The sequence below is a fragment of the Chinchilla lanigera genome, unplaced genomic scaffold (genome assembly GCF_000276665.1).
Source record: "Chinchilla lanigera isolate Chin_1 unplaced genomic scaffold, ChiLan1.0 scaffold00041, whole genome shotgun sequence".
Taxonomy (NCBI): Eukaryota; Metazoa; Chordata; class Mammalia; order Rodentia; family Chinchillidae; genus Chinchilla; species Chinchilla lanigera.
The window spans coordinates 9,312,178-9,332,457 of record NW_004955442.1 but is presented as its reverse complement, the minus strand read 5'-3'; the positions used below and the strand labels follow the sequence as shown (position 1 = coordinate 9,332,457).

The 20,280-nt window shown below is 43.2% G+C and overlaps 1 protein-coding gene across 4 annotated transcripts in view; it reads right to left on the bottom strand.

Annotated features, from left to right (window-relative positions):
* Positions 1-16,436, bottom strand: part of Usp7 (ubiquitin specific peptidase 7 (herpes virus-associated)) — a 39,730-nt gene extending 23,294 nt beyond the window's left edge. Inside the window, exons 1-7 of one of the 4 annotated variants that reach the window (XM_013517899.1) lie at positions 15,432-15,530; positions 10,987-11,091; positions 10,078-10,253; positions 5,439-5,637; positions 2,684-2,822; positions 1,897-1,985; positions 723-831 (exon numbers count right to left, since the gene is read on the bottom strand). In XM_013517899.1, coding sequence (XP_013373353.1) covers positions 723-831; positions 1,897-1,985; positions 2,684-2,822; positions 5,439-5,524 — 423 coding nt within the window. In that variant the 5' untranslated portion in view covers positions 5,525-5,637; positions 10,078-10,253; positions 10,987-11,091; positions 15,432-15,530. Of the gene's footprint in view, positions 1-722; positions 832-1,896; positions 1,986-2,683; positions 2,823-5,438; positions 5,638-10,077; positions 10,254-10,986; positions 11,092-15,431; positions 15,531-16,338 lie in introns of those variants that run through there. The other 3 variants (XM_005391207.2, XM_005391205.2, XM_005391206.2) reach the window with 3 other exon arrangements.
* Between the last annotated feature and the right edge of the window lie 3,844 nt (positions 16,437-20,280).

Sequence of the window (20,280 nt, the reverse complement as noted above, 5' to 3'; positions counted from 1 at the left end):
TTTTTTGTTTTTTTTCCAGTACTGGGGATTGAACTCACGACCTTGCACTTGCTGGGCAGGCGCTGTGCCGCTGAGCTAAATCCCCAGCCCCTATACCTTTTCAATTTACCAATTTTAATACAAAAATTTGAATGGCCAGGTGTGGTAGCACATACCTGTAATCCCAGCACTCGGGAGGATGAGGTAGGAGGATCACCCCAAGTTCAAGGCCAGCCTGGGCTACATAATGAGTTCAAGACCAGCCTGAACTGTATTGCAAGACTGGGTCTCAAAAAACAAAAACAAAAACCAAAACAAAAGTCAGGCACGGTGGTGCATGCCTGTAATTCCAGCACTTGGGAGACTGAGGCAGGAGGATCGCTGTGAGTTTGAGGTCAGCCTGGGCTACAAAGTGAGTTCACGGCCAGCCTGAACTGCACAGTGAAACTCTGTCTCAAAAGACAAAACAAAACCTCAAATAAATAAATAAATGACTTTCTTTTTTTAAGAAAACCTTTATATTTTCTGTTACTTCTAATACAATTAACATTAGGTCAGTAAAATTATGTTGGCTGTAGTAATCTTTTGGTTATCCAGGCACCTGGGAAAGACAACCTGCAGCATGGCCAGGGCTGCTATACTGAAAGGGCTATGGCACAGGAAGGAAGGGACCTTTGCTGAGGATTCTGATAACCCTTTATATCCCTGACAGAAAATAGTGGGTGGACGTAACATCCCTTTACCTTTCGTAGTTGATTCGTGAAAAATAAAGTTTGAAGCAGGCTATTCATGTAACAAGTTGCTCCCTGATTCTTCAATCCAACATAGCCTGTGTGCTTCTTTGAGTCCCACCTGAAAGAACAGACCAAGCTTGAGGGTGAACTGTCTCTGCTTCATGTGGGGGACACTGTGATTCGGCATCACTACTGTGCCCAAAATATCAGTTGTGTGCCACCTCCCTGACATCTGTGGACAGGTGCACAGTCTATGCACCCCTCATCACCGGGCCCACTGCTCTAAGTACAGTGAGGCCTGTGCTCTTGCTGTGTAGCTCCCCCTTCAGTGACCACTGATTCACTTCTGTGGCTGGTATAAACTTAGTCCCAGCATTCCCATAACCATCTGTTGAGGGTTCACAGCAGTGATGTCATGTATCAAGATCAGCACTCCTAGGTACTGACAAAGTCCTATATATTTATATCCATGCCTCATAGGGTAGTTTTATTATATACACATTACACAAATCACACGTACAGCCAGGAAGACATAGACATAGCTGAGATCCATTTTTCTATAAAGTTGTAAATATAAGACAAAATAGGTTGTATACGTCCCAAATTTTAGTTCCAACTTATAGACGCCTAAAGCTTTTTCCCTTCTGCTATTTTGGTAGCTGGCTAGAAAGTATGGAAGACCTGAAGGCTGTGCCTCACCCCACCTCCCACATGTGCCACCTGAAAGCTGAGTGACCCGCCTCATCAACCTTGCATGTGGCAGAGATGGACTGGACAGTCAGCACTGAGCTCTAGGCGTTGGCCCTCCAGACAGAGCTTCAACCACCACTCAAGGTGCCAGTGGCAGCCCACTCTTTCAGTTCCACATCCCCGCCTTCAAAATGCAGAGCACGTCTGCCATGGCTCCTCCACCAGACTACACTGTATGGTCTTTAAGAGCAAAACTGCGCCTATCTAGTTGTCCATAATTACATTCCCAGTGTTCATCAGTGAGTGATATAAAGGAATACTAGATAAAGCTATAAAGCTGTTAAATGAAGGAACGTGATACCAGCCATCTATAATCTCTGTGCTCAGGGGCAAGCAAGAACACATGCATCTCTTAAATATAAATATAAATACACTAATCTTTTTTCAATACCACACAAAAGGTCTTTCTTAATAGCACCCAAGAAAAACTTACGCAACTCCATGGGGAGCATCCGCCTGTACAAAGACTTCAAAAGTGACTTTGTCATCATCTATAAATCCTTTCTCAGGATCAGTCACTTCCTATAAAAAAAATAAGAATATCCAACTTGCTTAAGAACTTGCAAATGCTCTTTTTATCCCAAAGAGATAATCACCCTTGTACTTATACTAAAATACTACTTTTCTAGGTGCTGCACTCTTGCTTCTAGTTCGGAGGTGTGCTGGCTTGTTTGAAACAAAAGGTCTCTGAACAAAAACTGCAGAAGGCATGCCAAAGATGGGGAGCTTCACGCCACAGCCCGGATGGGAGAGTAAGCACCTTCTCCTCAGAGCAGGTTGGAGGGAAGTGCTGGGGAACTTAGGCTAGAGAGTTATGCTGAACAGTAATGAGTAACTTCGAGGCAGTAACATTCCAAAGAACATTCCACAGATCACCACCTCTGCAAAAAAGGAGCTGAAATGAACTGTCCTGAAAATTAAGTTATATGACACCAACCAGTACTAGCCTAATTCAGACGAGGCCCCAGAGTACTATCTTTTTAAAAAAACTTCAGCCTATGGGGAAGAACTTTCAAATGCATGTTTAAAAGTTGAGACTGAAATCCAGATGAGTGTGCCAAAAACCTAAGCCAAGAAACCAAACACATTTTCATAGGCGTGTCCAATTTGCAAAGCAAAAATTCTGTTCTAAAATGAATAGAAAGATTTGAAGAATAAAAAAACTCAGCAAAATGAGCGACACTGCTCAGAATACTCAGACTGAATGCACTGCTACTTACGCTCCAGGCCATGAAGTTAGAGAAGCCCCAATCGTTTTCCTTGTGGAAGAACAAGTGGCTGATGCGGCGACTGAATGACTTCTCATCGTCTCTGTAATTTATGATCTTCAGCACTGCTTGTGCATGGCAAGACCATGACCTGTTCAGAAACAGAATCTAAGCCTTAGCTGACATATGTAATGAAGGTTCACACATTCTTAAAGCCACTAGGAACAAGCACACAAGAACTCCTTGCTGTTTTGACTTGAGGGATATATTCACATTTAATAGAGAAAGGCATCTGTGGGTGCCCCATGGGGGCTCTGCAGCAATTCAACTCATGGCTTTTATCTATTCTTTAATTCCTAAAACATTTGAAGAAGCAAATTCTTAAAATTCTATCTATAGCTGGGCACAGTAGTACACGCCTGTAATCCCAGCACTCAGGAGGCTGACCCAGGAATCACTTCAAGTTTAAAGCCAGCCTGGGATACATAGTAAGTTTAAAGGTAGCCTGAACTACATGGTGAAACCCTGTCTCCACAAAAAAAAAAGAGGAGTAGGGATGTACAGACGCACAACTCTGGGTTCTCCTGACAAGGTGTCCCTTCTGGTGTCATGCCCAACCTGTGTCGCTCCGGTTCCCCAGTGCCCTCCCACAACATGCCAGAAGAGACCACTGCAGAAAACACAGATCACCACAGGGCTACACCTGGGGGGTCACCTGGGGGGTCAAGAGCATCATGGAATCTGGCAAACAGGAGTGCCAGTTACAGCCACCATAGAATGTCCCATGTGGGCATGGGACACACAACAGAGGGCTCCTGGGAAAGGGCCTAGAATCCAAAAAGGGATGACACCAGGAAGCCCACAGGAGGAGTGGTTTGCACCTGAAGCAGGCCTTGCATGTGAATGCTACTACTGACCTCTGGGCAGGTTTAAGCCTCTGCATAAAGCAGGATTGCCCGCATGGGCACTTGTGCTTGCTAAGGATGTTGACAAGATAAGGACAGCTCACTTTTTCCAAACTACTGCACAGGACAAACAGTACAGATAAAAACAAAGCCCAAAAACTCATCAAATCACATCTTTAAATGAGGGCGGGGGGGCGGCGGGGGGGTAAAGACCTTGGCTGCAGCATAAAACTGTCTTAGCACTTTTTTTAAAAACCTTTTTTATATTGTTGGAGATGAAGATCAAGCCTCACAGGTTGGGCAAGCACTCTATCATTGAGCTGTACCTCAGCCATGGCTTGATACTTCACATGAAAAGAAAATTAGCTGTGTTACTGGAGGCATTTAGAAAACAGCTAGAGCTGGTGCCCTACGAAGCACATTTTTTATTGAGGGCTTCCAACGCCCACAACTATGGCAGGGAAGGGCAGATGGGGTCCAAGTAAGCAATCAATTCACACTCCTCACCAACATCTGTCAACTGGGCTTTCAACACAAATTGACAATGTCTGATACTGATTAAAAAGAGAATCATGAAGTTTTTCTTTTTTTAGTTTTTAGAGACAACGTCTCACTATGTAGTCCAGGCTGGCCTCAAATTAGCAGCAATCTTCCTGCCTCAGCCTTCCCAAGTGCTGGGATTACAGGTATGCACCACCAAGGCTAGCAAGGGATTCAAGCTTGAGATCAAATAAATGAGTAGACAGTTTGAAATAGTTACCAAAAACAGGACACCTCTAATTTTTGGTTTCAACTAAACAGAACAATCATGAAGATTTTTCTCAATTTTAAGACACTTTATATTGGGAGGCTGAGGCAAGAAGATCACTGTAAGTTTGAGGCCAGCCTGGACTACAAGACCAGCCCAAACTCTACAGTGAGACCCTGTCTCAGACAAAAAGAAAACCGGCTCAGTGGCACATGCCTGTAATCCCAGCACTTGGGAGGCTGAGGCAGGAGTTGCGAGTTTGAGGCCAGCTGGACTACAAAGTGAGCTCAAGGCCAGCCTGAACTGCACAGCAAGAACCTGTCTCAAAAAGACAAAAAAAGAAGGACATTTTATAATACTGTGCCTCCCTTTTAACACACTGTATGAAAAAAATTTCACCCTAAAGGAAGTCAGAGGCCAAAGCCAGGTGTGGTGCCATGCACCTATAATCCAGGCACTTGTGAGACTGAGTCAGAAGGAACACTGTGTGTTCAGGGTTACCTTAGGCTACATAGTGAGTTCAAGGCCACCCTGAACTATGTAGTGAGACCCTGTATCCCCCCGAAAAAAAAGAGGTAATAAACTTCGTATGAAAAAAAAAAGAAGGGCTGGGGATATAGCTCAGTGGCATAAGTGCCTGCCTGACAAGCGCAAGGTCATGAGTTCAATCCCCGAAGAAGACAGTGTCCCATTGTAAATGCCTCAATGAACGTTCAATTTCTCTATGTAACCCACAGGAATTAACTACCATACAACGAGACTGCCTGGCTGTGAAGGCAACCCCCCACACCCACGCTGGGCAGCTACAGGTGAGAAGGAAGCATGGGGCTCAGCAGTCACTGAGTCAGGACGAGCCCTGATTCCACAATCTGCTAGATTCTAACGTAAGAACTTGAGCATTTCATGTACTAGGAAGACATGCTTTTCTGGTTTGGAGAATACCTACCAGTGACTTTTCAAGAGAGAGATGCATTTAGTCTAATTTAAAATCACATAGCTGTGTATAGGCAGCAATGAAACTGAAAACGAAATTGAGTAAGACTGATCGAATTTGGCTTCCAATAATGTAATATAACTATTTGTGGATTTGTAGTTGCATCATTTAAACTCTTACGTGGAATCAGATTCAGCATTGCACTGGAGAAAGAATCCTACGCTTTTTTGGTGTGGTCTGTCTGGATAAAAGCGTGGCATCACCATAATCTTCCATGGCAGATTTCGCACAAAACACGGAGGGCTAAGGACCGACTCACTCAGTCTGCTGAAGCGCTCAACAGTGAACTGAAAGGTTGCCTCGGAGCGCCAACTGGTGTCTGCAAGAAAACACACCGTCAGTCACAGCCCGCAGCAACTGTAAGCCAAGTACATGCTTGGAATGAACTGCCCTATGCGATCTTAGGCTCTCAGTAAGGTGACCGGCTCAGTACACGTGAATCCTTCCTGACTCTGCGCTAGTATGCACGCACCTTCCCTCTCAGATTCAAGGGTCCGTATGAGCACACCATTCCCAAGTCATCCTGGGCATGGGGTGAGTGGTGCGACTCTGGAGGGGGGAAAGACAGTTCATACATCTGGTCACCGCAAGGCCTTGTGTCGAGAGAAAAGACACGACCCGAGGGCTGAGCCTAGGGAGGAGAGGGCCAGGGCACACAGCACTGTTCACGGTCAGCCCATGAGCACACATTAACTCGCATCACCTCGTATTTTTTGTGAAATACTAGCCTGGATTCCTCATGGGAGTAGTTTAAAAGGTTAAAAAAAAAACTAGTATTCTCTTCAACATGAATACTACATATTATTAAATATTAAAAAGAAAGACAAGGGTAATTTAAGGAATTAAGGTTTCTGCCAACACAGTGCCCTTAGTAGTGGTACAACTGTAAGTTTTAAAGTTCTACCTTCTACTGATCACCTGCTAGTGACCACCAGCCACAGGTGGGTCAGCTTCGACAAACCCCAAGGTGTCTCAGTACCTGCTTCTCCAATTACTGTGAAGGGGGGGCCATCCCATAGCCACCCTGCCCAATCTGTTACTGACCAACACTCATGAGACATACTAAAGCTACACACAGAAGGTCAAATGGCCGTACAAGTTTCTAAAGGCTTTCGCGTTCCATGCCTAGTTCATTGCAGTTTGCTGACTCCTGGAGACCAAGGACCACACTTTCAGGAGCCATGCTCCACACAACATGCAGGCCAGAAAGGCTTTTCTTGGCTTAACACCAGATGCTATTGACACCCTTGACTCCCAAGGCCCCAAAGCACAATGAGATTGGAGCATGGGTGAAGAGTGTGTTAATAAGGACACAAAACCACCTGTACCTGTAGGCCTATGAAGACCATCACAATGGGACCCCACACCCACACCCCTCAGTCTCCAAACTGCGCTCACACAACTAGGTTCTCTGGATCAGCCACTTGGTGTACAGAAATTGCTGGAAGTTTGCAACTAACTAAGTTTGTTCTTAAGAAAACATGTCCATCAATTCTCACGAGAGGGTATTCTCTACCAAAGAAATAAAAGCCCAAATTCTGGACAGTTAGTACTTTTGCCTCCTTCATCCCCAATTCCTTCACTCTGCATATCCCTACTCTGTGATTTACCGCCAAGGGCATGATGAAAGGGGAGAACAGCCCAAAGAGGAGAGTCCCTTCAAAGATACTGACTCAGGACTGGTCAAGTGGGGGTATCCCCTACTCCTTGTAAGGATGAGTCAGTCTACTAAAAGGAAGAGTCTAATTCAAGACCATGATATCTAAAATGACTTACGAGAAAAGTTTTGCCACACGTTTTTATGGAACACAAATCATACCTGAGCAGCATTTAAATTTTGTAAGGTAGACAACGTAGATAGTACTTAACTCCCACTTTAAAGGTAAGGACACTGAGGCCACTGAGGTTGCGCATTTTACTAAGTGACAGCAGAATTTCAACACCAAATTTGCCAAGACACTAAGTACAATCATCACACTTCCGATTTTAGTGTTTAACACAGAACTCCACAAAACACAGACACTAAAACTACTAGCCTGTCTGCTTTATAGAGCCCATATATAGCGCCACACAGAAACAACCAAAGGATTTCCATGTTCTCTGAGGAAAGGTTAGATTTCTCTTCTCAGTTATTTGTATAATTTTGTGTAATTCTAACTCATCTATTTTGTAATTGCAGGATTACATTTTCTATACACAAAACTGATACACATTGTCTTTGTTCTTCCACTCACCCCACATTTGACATTAATTTCCTGACTCACTGCCTAAGTATGAAGCAAAGAAAAAGCAATGGTGAAACTCAGTGTGGCACCAAGTCAACTCCTAGATGCCATGTGTTCCCCTGTGCCCGAGCCCGGCACTACCTGGGCAAAAGGTGCTCAGCCCACTCTGCTAAGTGACACATGGATTTCTGCCTAACACTCAAGAAACAGCCTTTGAACAGTTACCTTACAAAACAGGGTAAGTGTGGAAGCTGAGCATGAAAATTCATGTGAATAAAAACTCCAAGGTGGGAGGTGCAGCTCAATGGTATGTGTGCTAACTCTGGCAGGAAGGCCCGGGTTCCATCCTTAATGCTCTCCAAAAAAGAAAAAATTCAACTCAGCTCTAAATTCTTCTTATTAATAGAAGAATTAAAAACTAATATTAAATACCAAATTGAAGGCCTATGAGAGAGACAGATTTGAAACCCATGGAAATGGCTGGTGATCAAGACTGGTTACTAAATATTTTTGGTCATGAAAATCAGGTACCCCAGTACACAGGATCATATATACAATTTTGCAACTCCCTGTTCAGTTCATATCATTTCAAATTAAAAAAAAAATACATCAGAGATGATAAAGGACATCCTGTTGGTTGCACAATCAGTACTTCATTCAAACGGATACTCTGATCTGTCTGTATCCCACAGACAGTGCAATTCTATTACTCCATGTTTTCTTTTCTTGTGACAGGACGACAGTTCTCTGCTAACTGCTATCATCACACCTTTCACCAGACTCCATAATAACTCACCAACTTCAACCTGGGCCCCAGAGACCCCTGAAGCAGTGTAGCTGCTATCAGACAGCCCAAAACTTCCCAAAGAGCCCATTTGTACTTATATTTATGGGGCAAAGGCCAATTGAATAGCCTGGGCTTCAGCTGCATAAAGAAAAGCTAGTACTTTAGATTTTTGAACCTGACAGGACAGTTTTCCCTATGTGGCATTCTGGTAGTAATTTTATCAAACCTCAATTACTCAATTTAATGCAAGTTTTTGCAAGTTCTAGCTAATCCCCTGAAATTATTTTTCCTTATGGGCATCAACAATCTAATCTAGATGTGTCTAACCCCAACAAACTGCACTTAGCCTGAAACTTCCTTCTCTTGGTCATCTAAGAAAAAACATTTCATGAGAATTTAGAAGGTAGAGTAGTTACATCTAGAAAATATTTCAGGTACTTGACCATTATTCTATGTTAACATGACCTTAAACACATATCCCTATCTATGGGTTCTTAGCTACTAAATGTCTTATACAACAACTGTCATTACTTAGCTGGGCGTGGTGGTGCACATCTGTAATCCCAGCACTCAGGGGGCTGAGGCAGGAGGATGGCTGCAAGTTCGAGACCAGCTTGGGCTACAAAGTGAGCTCAAGGCCAGCCTGAACTGCATAGCGAGACCTTGTCTCAAAAAAAGACTGAAAACAAACAAAACAACACACCCCACCCCCGTCATTTACTAATAAAACCCTCAGCATATTAGTCAAGTCTCTAATAACATGGCTACCAAGTAACCCCCTCCAATCCAGTGTTTCCTGACTGTGTATCCTACTTTCACCTATTTAAGGGAGATTCAAGGAAAGGGGTTCTGAACTCTAGAGTCTGGGAAATTATTAACACAGACTCTTTGGAGAAGCAGTATGGTAGGGAAGTGACTTTAAGGCATGCTTCAGTAAAGAATGATGTTTAGCCTAGAGCGCTGCAAACTTCCGAGAATTCTGAACACCTTGCACATCACACTTAAACTCTGAAAACCAGTGTTTCACAATACATATCATGGCTGGAAAGTGTCACCCTCCAGTAATAGTTCTGCTCCTAGACCAGAGTCCTCTCCCTCCCTCTTTGCCATTTCATGGATAGGATCTTTCTTACCTTAAGAAGGTACTATTAAAGCCTGCTCTATTTTTCCATCAAACCCACAAAGGGAGCACTTCCACTCTGGAGTCCTATGATTTAGCACTGTTATTTACTAATTATTTAGTAAATATGCCTCAAAAGCAGGGGCATTTTGCATATATTCAGCCTGGCACTGATTCTCAACTAAGGCAACATGGGTCCCCAGAAGACAGCTGGCACTGTCTAGAGATGCTACTGTTGTCACAACTGTAGGGGTTGGGGTGGGGACAGATACTGGCATCCTATAATGCATAGCAGCACCCCCATCTTGTATCTACATTTGTGTCTGTTCTCCCTAAAAAGGGGAGAGATGCTAAAACCAAACTGCACTTGGAGTGCTCTGAATGAGTGGGGCTGGTTATTCCTCTACAAGTGACCCAAACTGATCCCAAATGCACACTTAACACCTCCAACCTAGCCACCTTCCCAAATGCGCTCTCTAAATAACTTTTGACATCTCTGGTGTCTGAAGTAAAACCACCAAAAGCCCAACAACCAACGAGACCACACCCACACCACTTCCCTTGTCTACAGTAAAAAGCGCACTCCACAGGGAACAAAGCAGTGGGTTTCAGACCACACCTCTTTACCTTCCTCAGATATTGCCTCAGCCAGCTGCCAGGGGGTAAACCGCACTGTGAGAGAACTCTCACCTACGGCTGCAGTTTCGCATGGAGGCTGAACTTTTGGCAGGAGGTCTGAACAGCAGTCCTTCTGGTGGTGCAGCCCGTGCCTGATGGTTTCTTTCAACTGCCCCGTTACTCCCCTGGGAAGGACACAACCCTCATGAGGATTGATGGACATGTTTGTACAGAACATGGTTTCATATTACACTGCAAGATTCCAGGGGCTGCATAAAGCAATTACTGGCTGCTCCCTTTTCAGGACTTAGACCTTGCAAATGTTTAGGTCACATATCTAACAATAAAGAAATCGTCCCAAAAGCAAAAGTGATTCCCTAGATACAAAATGTCTATGCATATACATATGCATATGACTTTTCAAATGGAGGCTACAGAAACGTCAGTGGGGGAACAGGAAGCCCAAAGCTTGTCTCTGCTTTCACACCTAGCAGGAGTGGAGACGGATTCTCAGCTACAAAGGACTGATAGCAACACTACAGTGAGAATGCAATGGAGAGCCATTTCCTAATGTCTTGAAGTATCTTGCTGCAAACAAAAAGCAAAGGAGAGTAAGACCACCGTGTCCTGAATACTAACAGTGGCTGGAGAACTGTAAGCCTGAGTAGACACCAGCTCATTCCAAACCTATGCAGCTGGGCCCCCTTGCCTAGGCTGGGGAGAGCCAACTTACCTTGACAGGTTTGGTGTAGGCCATCCTGTAATTCAAAACAAAAACAGGAGCCTAAATCTTCCTCAGACATAGCCTCCTGAAAACTAGCTACTCTGAAGAGACTTGTCAGTACTCAAGGAGAAAAAGGACGGAGCCTGTGATTCTGAGTGCTCGCCGCTGCGAGGAAGCAAGCCGGGTGCACTTACCGTCCTCCATGTCCTCCTCCGCATTGCTGTGCCCATCACTCAGGGCCACGTTCCCATTGATGACAGGGTTTTGAGTAATTCTTGGCGGGTCATCGGTATCTCCAGCTTTAACAAAAACAAAGAAATTCCATGGGTTTTACCTGCCTGGTTTGGATTAAACAGACAAAAATATATGTATATGTTTGACCATTTCTAGTCATTAATAATACTAACTGTACCATAGAGTAAGTCATTTTAATCCAAAAGGCATCTACTGGTTTATTTACAAAATATGAACTTCTGCTGGTTTCAAAATGCTAAATGGGATTTGGACACAAGCCACAATACTTGATAAGCAGCTCAATCTGCAATTGTATTTATGTAATAATTGTTTCATGTATGTAAAATATTTATGTGAAACACTTTTTTCTGTAACAGCTAATCAGCTTAGATTTAAGAATCTTTATATAACTAGAAAGTCATTTTGCAAGAGGTTTCACACTGATTAAAATAATCCTACAATTTGTTGCAGTTACTAAATACATATAAACAATATACATGAGAACATGTGTTTGAACGCATCATGATGAACACATGCTAGGCCCTTGTTCTTTTTTTTTTGTAGCGGGAATCGAACTCAGGACCTTGTGCTTGCCAGGCAGGCGCTTGTGCCGCTGAGCAATATCCCTGGTCCCTGCCAGGCCCTTGTTCATTATGTTGCCCCAAAAATGATACTGGATACATTCTGTGTGTACAATCTGGAAACTATTCAGACACTAATAAAATGGGTTATTCATTCTAAACTTTTGCTATGATCTGGCTCTTAAAAACATGCAATCAGAAGTTTAAATTCTATTTTAGTATATGTGCTGCCAAAGCAAGCAAACAAGTTTAAATTCAAAACGTTTAAGTAATGATTGACAAATAGAAGGCATAAACACCATATACAGCATTCTAATCACCACTCTTATTTTCACTGATTTAAAAATCAATTATCTCCGTCTGGGCGTGATGGCACATGCCTGTAATCCCAGTACTTGGGAGGCTGAGGAAGGAGGATCAAAATGAGTTGAGCCTGGGCTGCAAAGTGAGCTCAAGGCCAGCCTGAACTGCATAACAAAACCTTGTCTCAAAAAAAAAGTGGGGGGGAATCAGTTATCTCACAGTAACACAGCTTTGTGATTTTAAGAGAGAATAAACTATGGCAAACGAGGGTTTTAAAGGGCTCACACTTCCTATTTAAATCCACTCGCTGTCCCGGCTAGCTCACTGCCAACCAATGCTGGTTACCAGGAAGTCCACAACAGGCTTTCCCTGGTGCACCAAACATTTCAATAGCCACTAGAGTCCCTTAACTCACACTCTTGTACACACTTGGGGCAAGTGGGAGGTGTGCTTTTCTAAGTAAGTACTTGTGTGCCCGGTTGTCACAATTTCAGAGCCTTTCTGCTGCTCACACCAATGCCCAATATGGTTCAGCACCGCGGACAGCGTTCCTCTTTCCCCTCAACCCGAACTGTGGTATTACATTAGAAGCCTTCCAAATTAACTCCTGCATAAAATCATTTTCCCCCTTAAGCATCTCAAAACTCTCAGATTATCAAGAAAGGTGGACTACCATCCCCATTTTGACATTTCAGATTACTTTCAATCTTGACAGTCTCAGGCTGCTTTATTAAGTATCAAATATATACAACACTTGATTTTGTTAAAGTGCTATTTTCTAGCCCTGTATTGTGGTGCATGCCTGTAATCCCAGCACTCGGGAGGTTGAGACAGGAGAATCCCCATGAATTTGAGGCCCCCCTAAACTATATACTCAGACCCTGTCTTCCAAAAAAACAAAACAAACTGGCCCCTTGACCTCTGTGCCCTAATAAAATATTGGAAGAGGGGCCACATTCTCATCAGTGAGAGTGTTTTTAGTAAGGAAATGTAGTCAGATGCGTGTAAGACAGGAGAGATGAGAAATTCTTTTCACTGGTTCAAACTCTCTAAAACATCTGAGCTGAAAAATAAGACAAAATCAGCTATTTTGGAGCATCTTCTATCAATATCTATCCTCAAACCACATGAAATCATTTAAGGTTTGGTTAAAAATAAGATGCCAAGAACTACATCAGCACCTGTAATCTCCGTTATAAAGGGGGAGGAGGCCTGAGTGTTGAAACAGGAATATATAATGCATTCCCCTTTACAAAATTCCCAAGTGCATAGAGGCCTGATGGTGCAAACCTCTTAATAAGAGCCTCATAGGTGGTTCTGTGAAAGCAATGGTGGCTTCTCCTCTGTACAAATACACACTAGGAGGATGCCATGAACCTTAAAGTAATTCACTAATGTATACCTGGGACTTTTTGGTTTCTCAACTTAAACCAAACGAATTTGTTTTAAACATGGTTTATAAAACAATAAATAAATAAACAGTTTATAAAAACAAAAGACTGTCATACACAAACATCACTCCTAAGATTAGAATCCCTTGGAAATGTAAGCACTCTAAATTGTGGCAAGTTAAAGAATTCTACAACTGATCTGTAACTGCGAAGTCCAGACAAAAATTCTGGTTTCATGACTCCAGTGAAATCAGACCATGAGACACAAGTGAATTCAGATTATAGTCAAAAGGACATTTTGTTTCATGACTTGTGGTAAGAGTGCTTTTACACCAAAAACAATGGCAATTATCAAACATCAAGACCAACTTTAAGTCTACAGTTCCCCTTTACAATACTCTACAGTGTGGAGCAGTAAAAGGAAGTTCCACTCCAGTTTTTCAGCAGCAGGATTAACTGCAATGTCATGATTGAAGAAAGCTTAAACCAGGCACGGTAGTGCACACCCATTTGTCATCCCAGCACTCTGGGAGGCTGAGGCAGGAGGATTACAAATTCAAACCCAGCCTGAGCATGTAATGATTTGGCAAGCCCCTGTTCCAAAAATAAACTTAAAAATGGGCTAAGGACGTGGCTTGGTATGGAGGCACTGGGTTCAATCACCAGCACCAACCCCTACGAAAAAGAAGCAGAAGAGGAAGAAAAGGAGGAAGAGGAGGAGAGAGAGGAATAGGGATAGTAGTAGAAGGGAGGCCTAATATTGTATTATTGCTTAAGAGTGTTTCTCTACACCTGGCCCCTAAAGAGCAAATCAAGTAATGTGCTACAACTGAGCTAGATTCTCCTGAGCAGAGCCCATCTACCCTTTACAACAATCATGCTGTTCTGACCAATTTGCTCTTTTAAGGCCAGTGGTTGTGAAATGGCAAAAGGTCACTGGCTAGCCAACCAGGTCTGCAGCCAAGGATCAGGACCAGGCCAGCAGCAGGCCCCATGAAGCTCCCAACCAAAGCACCAAGGTAACTCAAGTCTATCTCCTAAGAGACAGAACATGCAGCTTTTAAACTTCCTCATAGATGAGTTATATTAAAATTTAATTAAGATACAGTAAATCCCTGGACCAGAAATAAATGATGGAAGCATCTGATAGCCACAAAGAACTTACATGAGGCTTCAACAATCTAAGATTGTTTTCATTTATTGTCAAAGATGTATGTGAAGAACTGGTCTACAGAGAGTTATGGCTACATAAAAGTGATGCATTCTTGAGTTCTATGTCACATCTAGTTAAATTTCCTAAGGGATATTCACTATGATTGGGCCCACACACAAATTTTTGACACAACTACCATAAACAATTAAGAATGGGGACCTGTTTGGCAAAGACCAATGACAACATATAATGCCTCAAGAAGACCAAGAAAGCCCCTCGAACTGGGAGATTTATGGCTCAGTGATACAGTACTTGCCTAGGATATATGAGGCCCCAGGTTCAATTCACAGCACTTAAAAAAAAAAGAAAAAGCCCCACTGTTCAAAAGAACAACTGGGATAAGGGAAAGGAGAAAAGCAAGAAGGAAGGGGAATATGTGTGTGTGTGTGTGTGGGGGGGTATATGTGTATATGATAGATAGCTAAGATACTCATACTACTAATTTCTATTGATTTATTGGAAGGAACGGTTACTGCTTATTTCTGATCAATTTTGCATGCCCGTATCTGGTAATCTGAACAACTACTTTCAAGATAACAATATGCAATATAACAACCACTGTTAACTTCCTATCATCTTGTTTTCAAATTCTGTACCATTTTTAATGTTTTAATTTTTAATTCTCTTTAAAATAAAAAAAGCCCCTAACATACTATGTGTCTGTAGGAAAAGTACTACTATTCCAGAGTACCCATCACACTCAAATTTTTGTTATTGTATCAGAGACATAATTTACATTTGTTAAACCAGGCATGGTGGCACACACCTGTAATCCCAGCACTGGGGAAGGTGAAGCAGGAGAACTGCTATGAGTTCAAGGCCAGCCTGAACTACATGTAAGACCTTATCTCAAAGAAACAAGAGACACAAAACACCTTTAAAAAACAGAAAGGAAGAAAAGAAACATCACAGACTACCTTAGCGAGTTATAAAGTCTACTTCCATTCACTTATGATGATGCTTATATTCAGCTTTCTCCCACTGACTTCCATTTGTGATGTCATAACACGGAACTCCCTTCCCATCAAAGAATACCTGCCAATTACTATGGAAACTAGGCAGCATTAATTTACTATCTGAATCTCAATCACTGGTTTAGATAAGAGACCAAAAAAGCGAATTTTTCATGGACATGTACAAATTCTCTAGGATAAAAGTGATCATGTATGTCTAAAATGTACCAATAAAATCTGATTAGGGAAGAAAAGGGCAGAATGCTACCTTCTGGCTTTGATGCTTTCTGTCACTTCAAAAGACTAACAAATCTCACCACCCCCACCCCGCAAAAAAAAAAAAAAAAAAACCTAGGGTGGCAGTGATACATCAAACACCACAAGGAAACTCAGCCTTCTAAGTGAGAGTTCATGTACTACCACCAGGTGGTGCCTGAGCTGCAAAGATCTTGCTCTGCCTCGGACTCACAGGCATCTCCACTGAGCTTGCCTGTCTTACTAACTAGCGGTGTCTTACTGAGGACATACAGAACACAAAGAACATGGGGCCAACTCTTTGTCTCCGTACTGGCTGAATGGAGCCTTGGAGAACATTTTCATTACCAAATCTATCAGGTTGCCTCAAATTCCAAGTCAAAACCCCTCTAGGTTTTTTTTTTCTGCCTAGTCCCACCTTCTCTCACCTCCCCAACAATGAACCAGTTTAAGAATGACTTAGTATCGTTTAGCCAAACAAATGAGAACACCAGTATCTTTCTGCAATAATAGAAAGATTATTCTAGATCAGTACTACTCCTTGACAGGCAATCTCAAACACACTTCAGAAGAATAGCTTAGAAATGTCAGTACTGGTTTTGAAATCCCAAATCACCTTCTCTCCCAAGCCTGTGGATCGCAGCCATGTTTCATGGCTCTGCAGCAGTCTGTGGGAGCTGGGGCAGAGGAGATTCTTTCTTCCACATCAGAGTGACTGCACAGAATCTCCAGGGGACCTGCCCTCAGCATTCTTTTTTGTTTTTTTTTTTTTTTTAAAGCATCCTACAGGGGTTGGGGATGCAGCTCAGTGGCACAAGCACCTGCCTGGCAAGTACAAGGTTCTGAGTTCAATTTTCAGTTAAAAAAAAAAAAAAGAAAAGAAAAATAAAGCACCCTACAAATTTCTTGTCTTTAGGATCAGAAACACATGCCAACAACTTCATCAATTTAGATAAAGCAACGTGGCCCAGGAACAGAAAGAGGATGTAATAATGGAAAAACTGATGAAATCTCAACAAAAAGTCTTGCATTTGTAAGTAGTACTGTACCAAGTCAGTTTCTTTTCTTAGTTGTGACAAATGAACCCTGGTGATATAACTTAACTTCAAGGGAGACTGGGTTTGGAGTAGATGAAAACTACGTACAAACTCTGCAACTGTTCCGTAAAATTACTGCAAACTTAAAGCTGACTTTCAACAGGGAACAGAAAAAGGCTTCATGCCTAAGAGGTGAGGACAATAACTGATATAAAACACAATTTCAGCACCAGGCGTCCTCCAGTGTGTGCCTTGTTTGTTTTGCAATACTGCGTGTAGAACCTAGGCCTTTACACTGAGTTAGCTACATCCCTAGCAGTCCTCCCACTCTTTTGTATTTTGTGAAAAGGAAGCCACTAAATTGCTCAGCTAGGCTTCAACTTCTGAACTTCCTGGCTCAGGCTCCCAGAGGGCTGAGATTACAGGTGTGTACCACTGGTTTAAAATCTATCCAGCTGGGCATGGTGGAGCACAGCTGTAATCCTAGCACTCCGGAGGCTGAGGAAGGAGGATCCTTGCACGTTTGAGACCAGCCTGGGTTACAAAGTGAGCTCAAGGCCAGCCTGAACTGCATAGCAAGACCCTGTCTCAATCAATCAATCAATCAATCAATCAATATAAAACCTCCTATTCAAAAAACGCTAGGCCTTGTATAAACCTTCTCCATAAATAATTACAAGCCCCAAGCTAGGTAGGGTAGGGTATTTGCCCCATTTACTGATAGACTGGTGGGGTACCAGACTGAGGTCACTGCAGACTGACATGGAATCTTAAGAAACAATATAAACTGGGTGTGGTGGTACACGCCTGTAATTCCAGCACTAGGGAAGCTGAGGCAGGAGGATCATTGCAAGTTCAAGGCCAGCCTGAACTGTATAATGAGGCCCTGCCTAGGAAGGAACGAAGGAACGAAGGAACAAAGGAACGAAGGAAGGAAGGAAGGAGAAAGCAAGAAAAAAAGAAAGAAAGAAAAGAGAAGAAAAAACAGAAGAGAAGAGAAGAGAAGAGAAGAGAAGAGAAGAGAAGAGAAGAGAAGAGAAGAGAAGAGAAAGTTAAGCATGGTGATTTACAGTGATTTATACCATCAGTACCTAGCACGGGGGAGACTAAGGTGGGAGAATCATGAGTCCAGGAGCTTGAGACCAATCTGGGCAACACAGAAAGACTCCATCTCAGAAAACAAAAAGAGGCCAGGCTTGGTGGCACGTGTCTGTAATCCTAACACTCAAGAGGCTGAGGCAGGAAGAGCACATTAGTGGAGGCCAGCCTGGGCTACACAGGAGTTCAAGGCCAACATGAACAATGTGGTAAGACTGACACAAAACACAGAATGAATACAGCCATAGCCTTTTCTTACTTTTCCCTTATAGCACCATCTTACACAAAAACAGGGGCCAGGCGTGGTGGTGCACGCTCGAAATCCCAGCACTCGGGAGGCTGAGGCAGGAGGATCGTTGAGAGTACGAGGCCAGCCTGGGCTACAAAGTGAGCTCAAGACCAGCCTAAACTGCATAGGGAGACCCTGTCTCAAAAAGACAAAAAAAACCCAAAACAAAACAAGACAAAAAAACCCCATAGGGCACCATCACAATCAGACCCAATACTGACATAACCCACCAATCCTACTCAGAATTCTCCATATTTACTCATGCTCAATGGTGCATTTAGTGCCATGCTATCGTAGCCCATGTGTATGTTTGTGTCCACTGTCAGTCAAGATACCGCACAGTTCCAAAACAAGGGTCCTTCATGTTACCCTTTGATAACCACTCCACATCTTTAATCCCTGGCAACCACCAAGTTCTCTTTAATTTCATAAATGCTGTATTGGACCTACAATATAACAGTCACATTCACAGCAGGGGTGGCCACTGTTCGGCCATTCACCTGCTGACCCCTGGGTTATTTCCAGTTTGGAAATGGTACAAATAAAGAGGCTCTAAACATTTCCTCTCAGGTCCTGAATTCATATTTATTTTTACTTTTGCATTTTGAAAGAATGAACTGATGAAGCAGGCAAGTATCAGCTTGGCAAAACAATGCAGGGATGAAAAGGAAAGTTAGTGACCTTCCCCGCTCAAAACCCAAAGGGTAAGAAAGGACTGCTGGATGTGTTCCCTGCACTCTTTGCGCGCGCGCACACACACACACACAGTATGCATATATTTTTTCCCATGAAGGAAAAAACAGTATAGCACTCACGTTACATGGTTAAGTTCGAGCCATCAAGTCAGGATACACATATACATGTATATAAATATGCATAAGGGTTTAATTTTAATTAAATGATTTACCCAACTATTCTCCCACAAATGCTATTTCCACCTTTTCTTCACCCTGCCTCCCATGACCTACAAACAACCTGTCCTGTCCATGCCTTTTGTTCTGCACCTTTCTACACATCATACCATCAGGCTGTCTCTCTGTCGTTCACAGGAGTCAGTCACATTTTGTCCAATGGAAGCTATGGACAACACTGATATCCAGTAACTAAACGATGTCAAATGGCTCTGAACACTGGACCACATGGCCAGCCTCTTGCACTAAGTTCACGCACCATTCAGGAAAACACTCAGTTCTTAACACTTAGCCTAGCTACGTGTTTGTTTGTTTGTTTGTTTGTTTGTTTGTTTTTTGAGGCAGGGTCTCACTCTGTAGTTTAGACTGGTCCTGAACTCACTACATAGCCCAGGCTGGCCTCGAACTTGCAGCAATCCTCCTGCCTCCACCTCCCGAGAACTGGGATTATAGGCATGCGCCACCATACCTGGCCAGCCCCGTTACATCTTGATGTTCCAGTTCATAAATTAATTAATTAATTAATTAAAAAAATCAAAGCAGGGTGTGGTGGTACATACCTGTAATCCCACCCCTGAGAGGCTGATGCAAAAGGATCACAAGTTTGAGCCCAGCCTGAGCAACTTAGCAAGATCATCTCATAAGAGAAAACTTTAAAAGGGATGGGGAGTAGCAAAGTGTGACGGCCCTGAGTTGAATCCCCAGTGCCATAAAAACCAACCAAAATACAGACCGCCCAGCGCAGAAACCTGGCTCTAAGCTTAAAACAGCAGCAAAAAAGGCCAGCTGATCACCCAACAGGAAGAGGTTAAGACAGCTGACGAGTTGAGTGCAACCGAAGCTGTTTCTCACAGAGGGAAAAAAGCCAGGCTGAGGGTCACCTGCGGGTAACAGGAGATGGCACAGAATGAGCCTTCTACACCATGATGGGAGACATGGAGGACAGTGAGCCAGGCGATTTTCATGGGCACCCACAGAAACTGGACTGTGCTCACCGAAAGCGGGGTGTGAGTTACCACACTCCCTAAGAAACTCCTAAGAGCTGGATGTGGACACTCCAAAGGAGTGACAGTGGTAGGATGTGGGGGTGGTGGTGAGCTGTGGACCCTCAGTGGATCCTCCTGTGCAGAGATGGGTCTCACATAAGGCCCTGAAATGTGGCCAGTCCTCACATAGTACCCAGGTGATGAAGTTCTTCCACCTCACATCTAAGAATGGGTTCT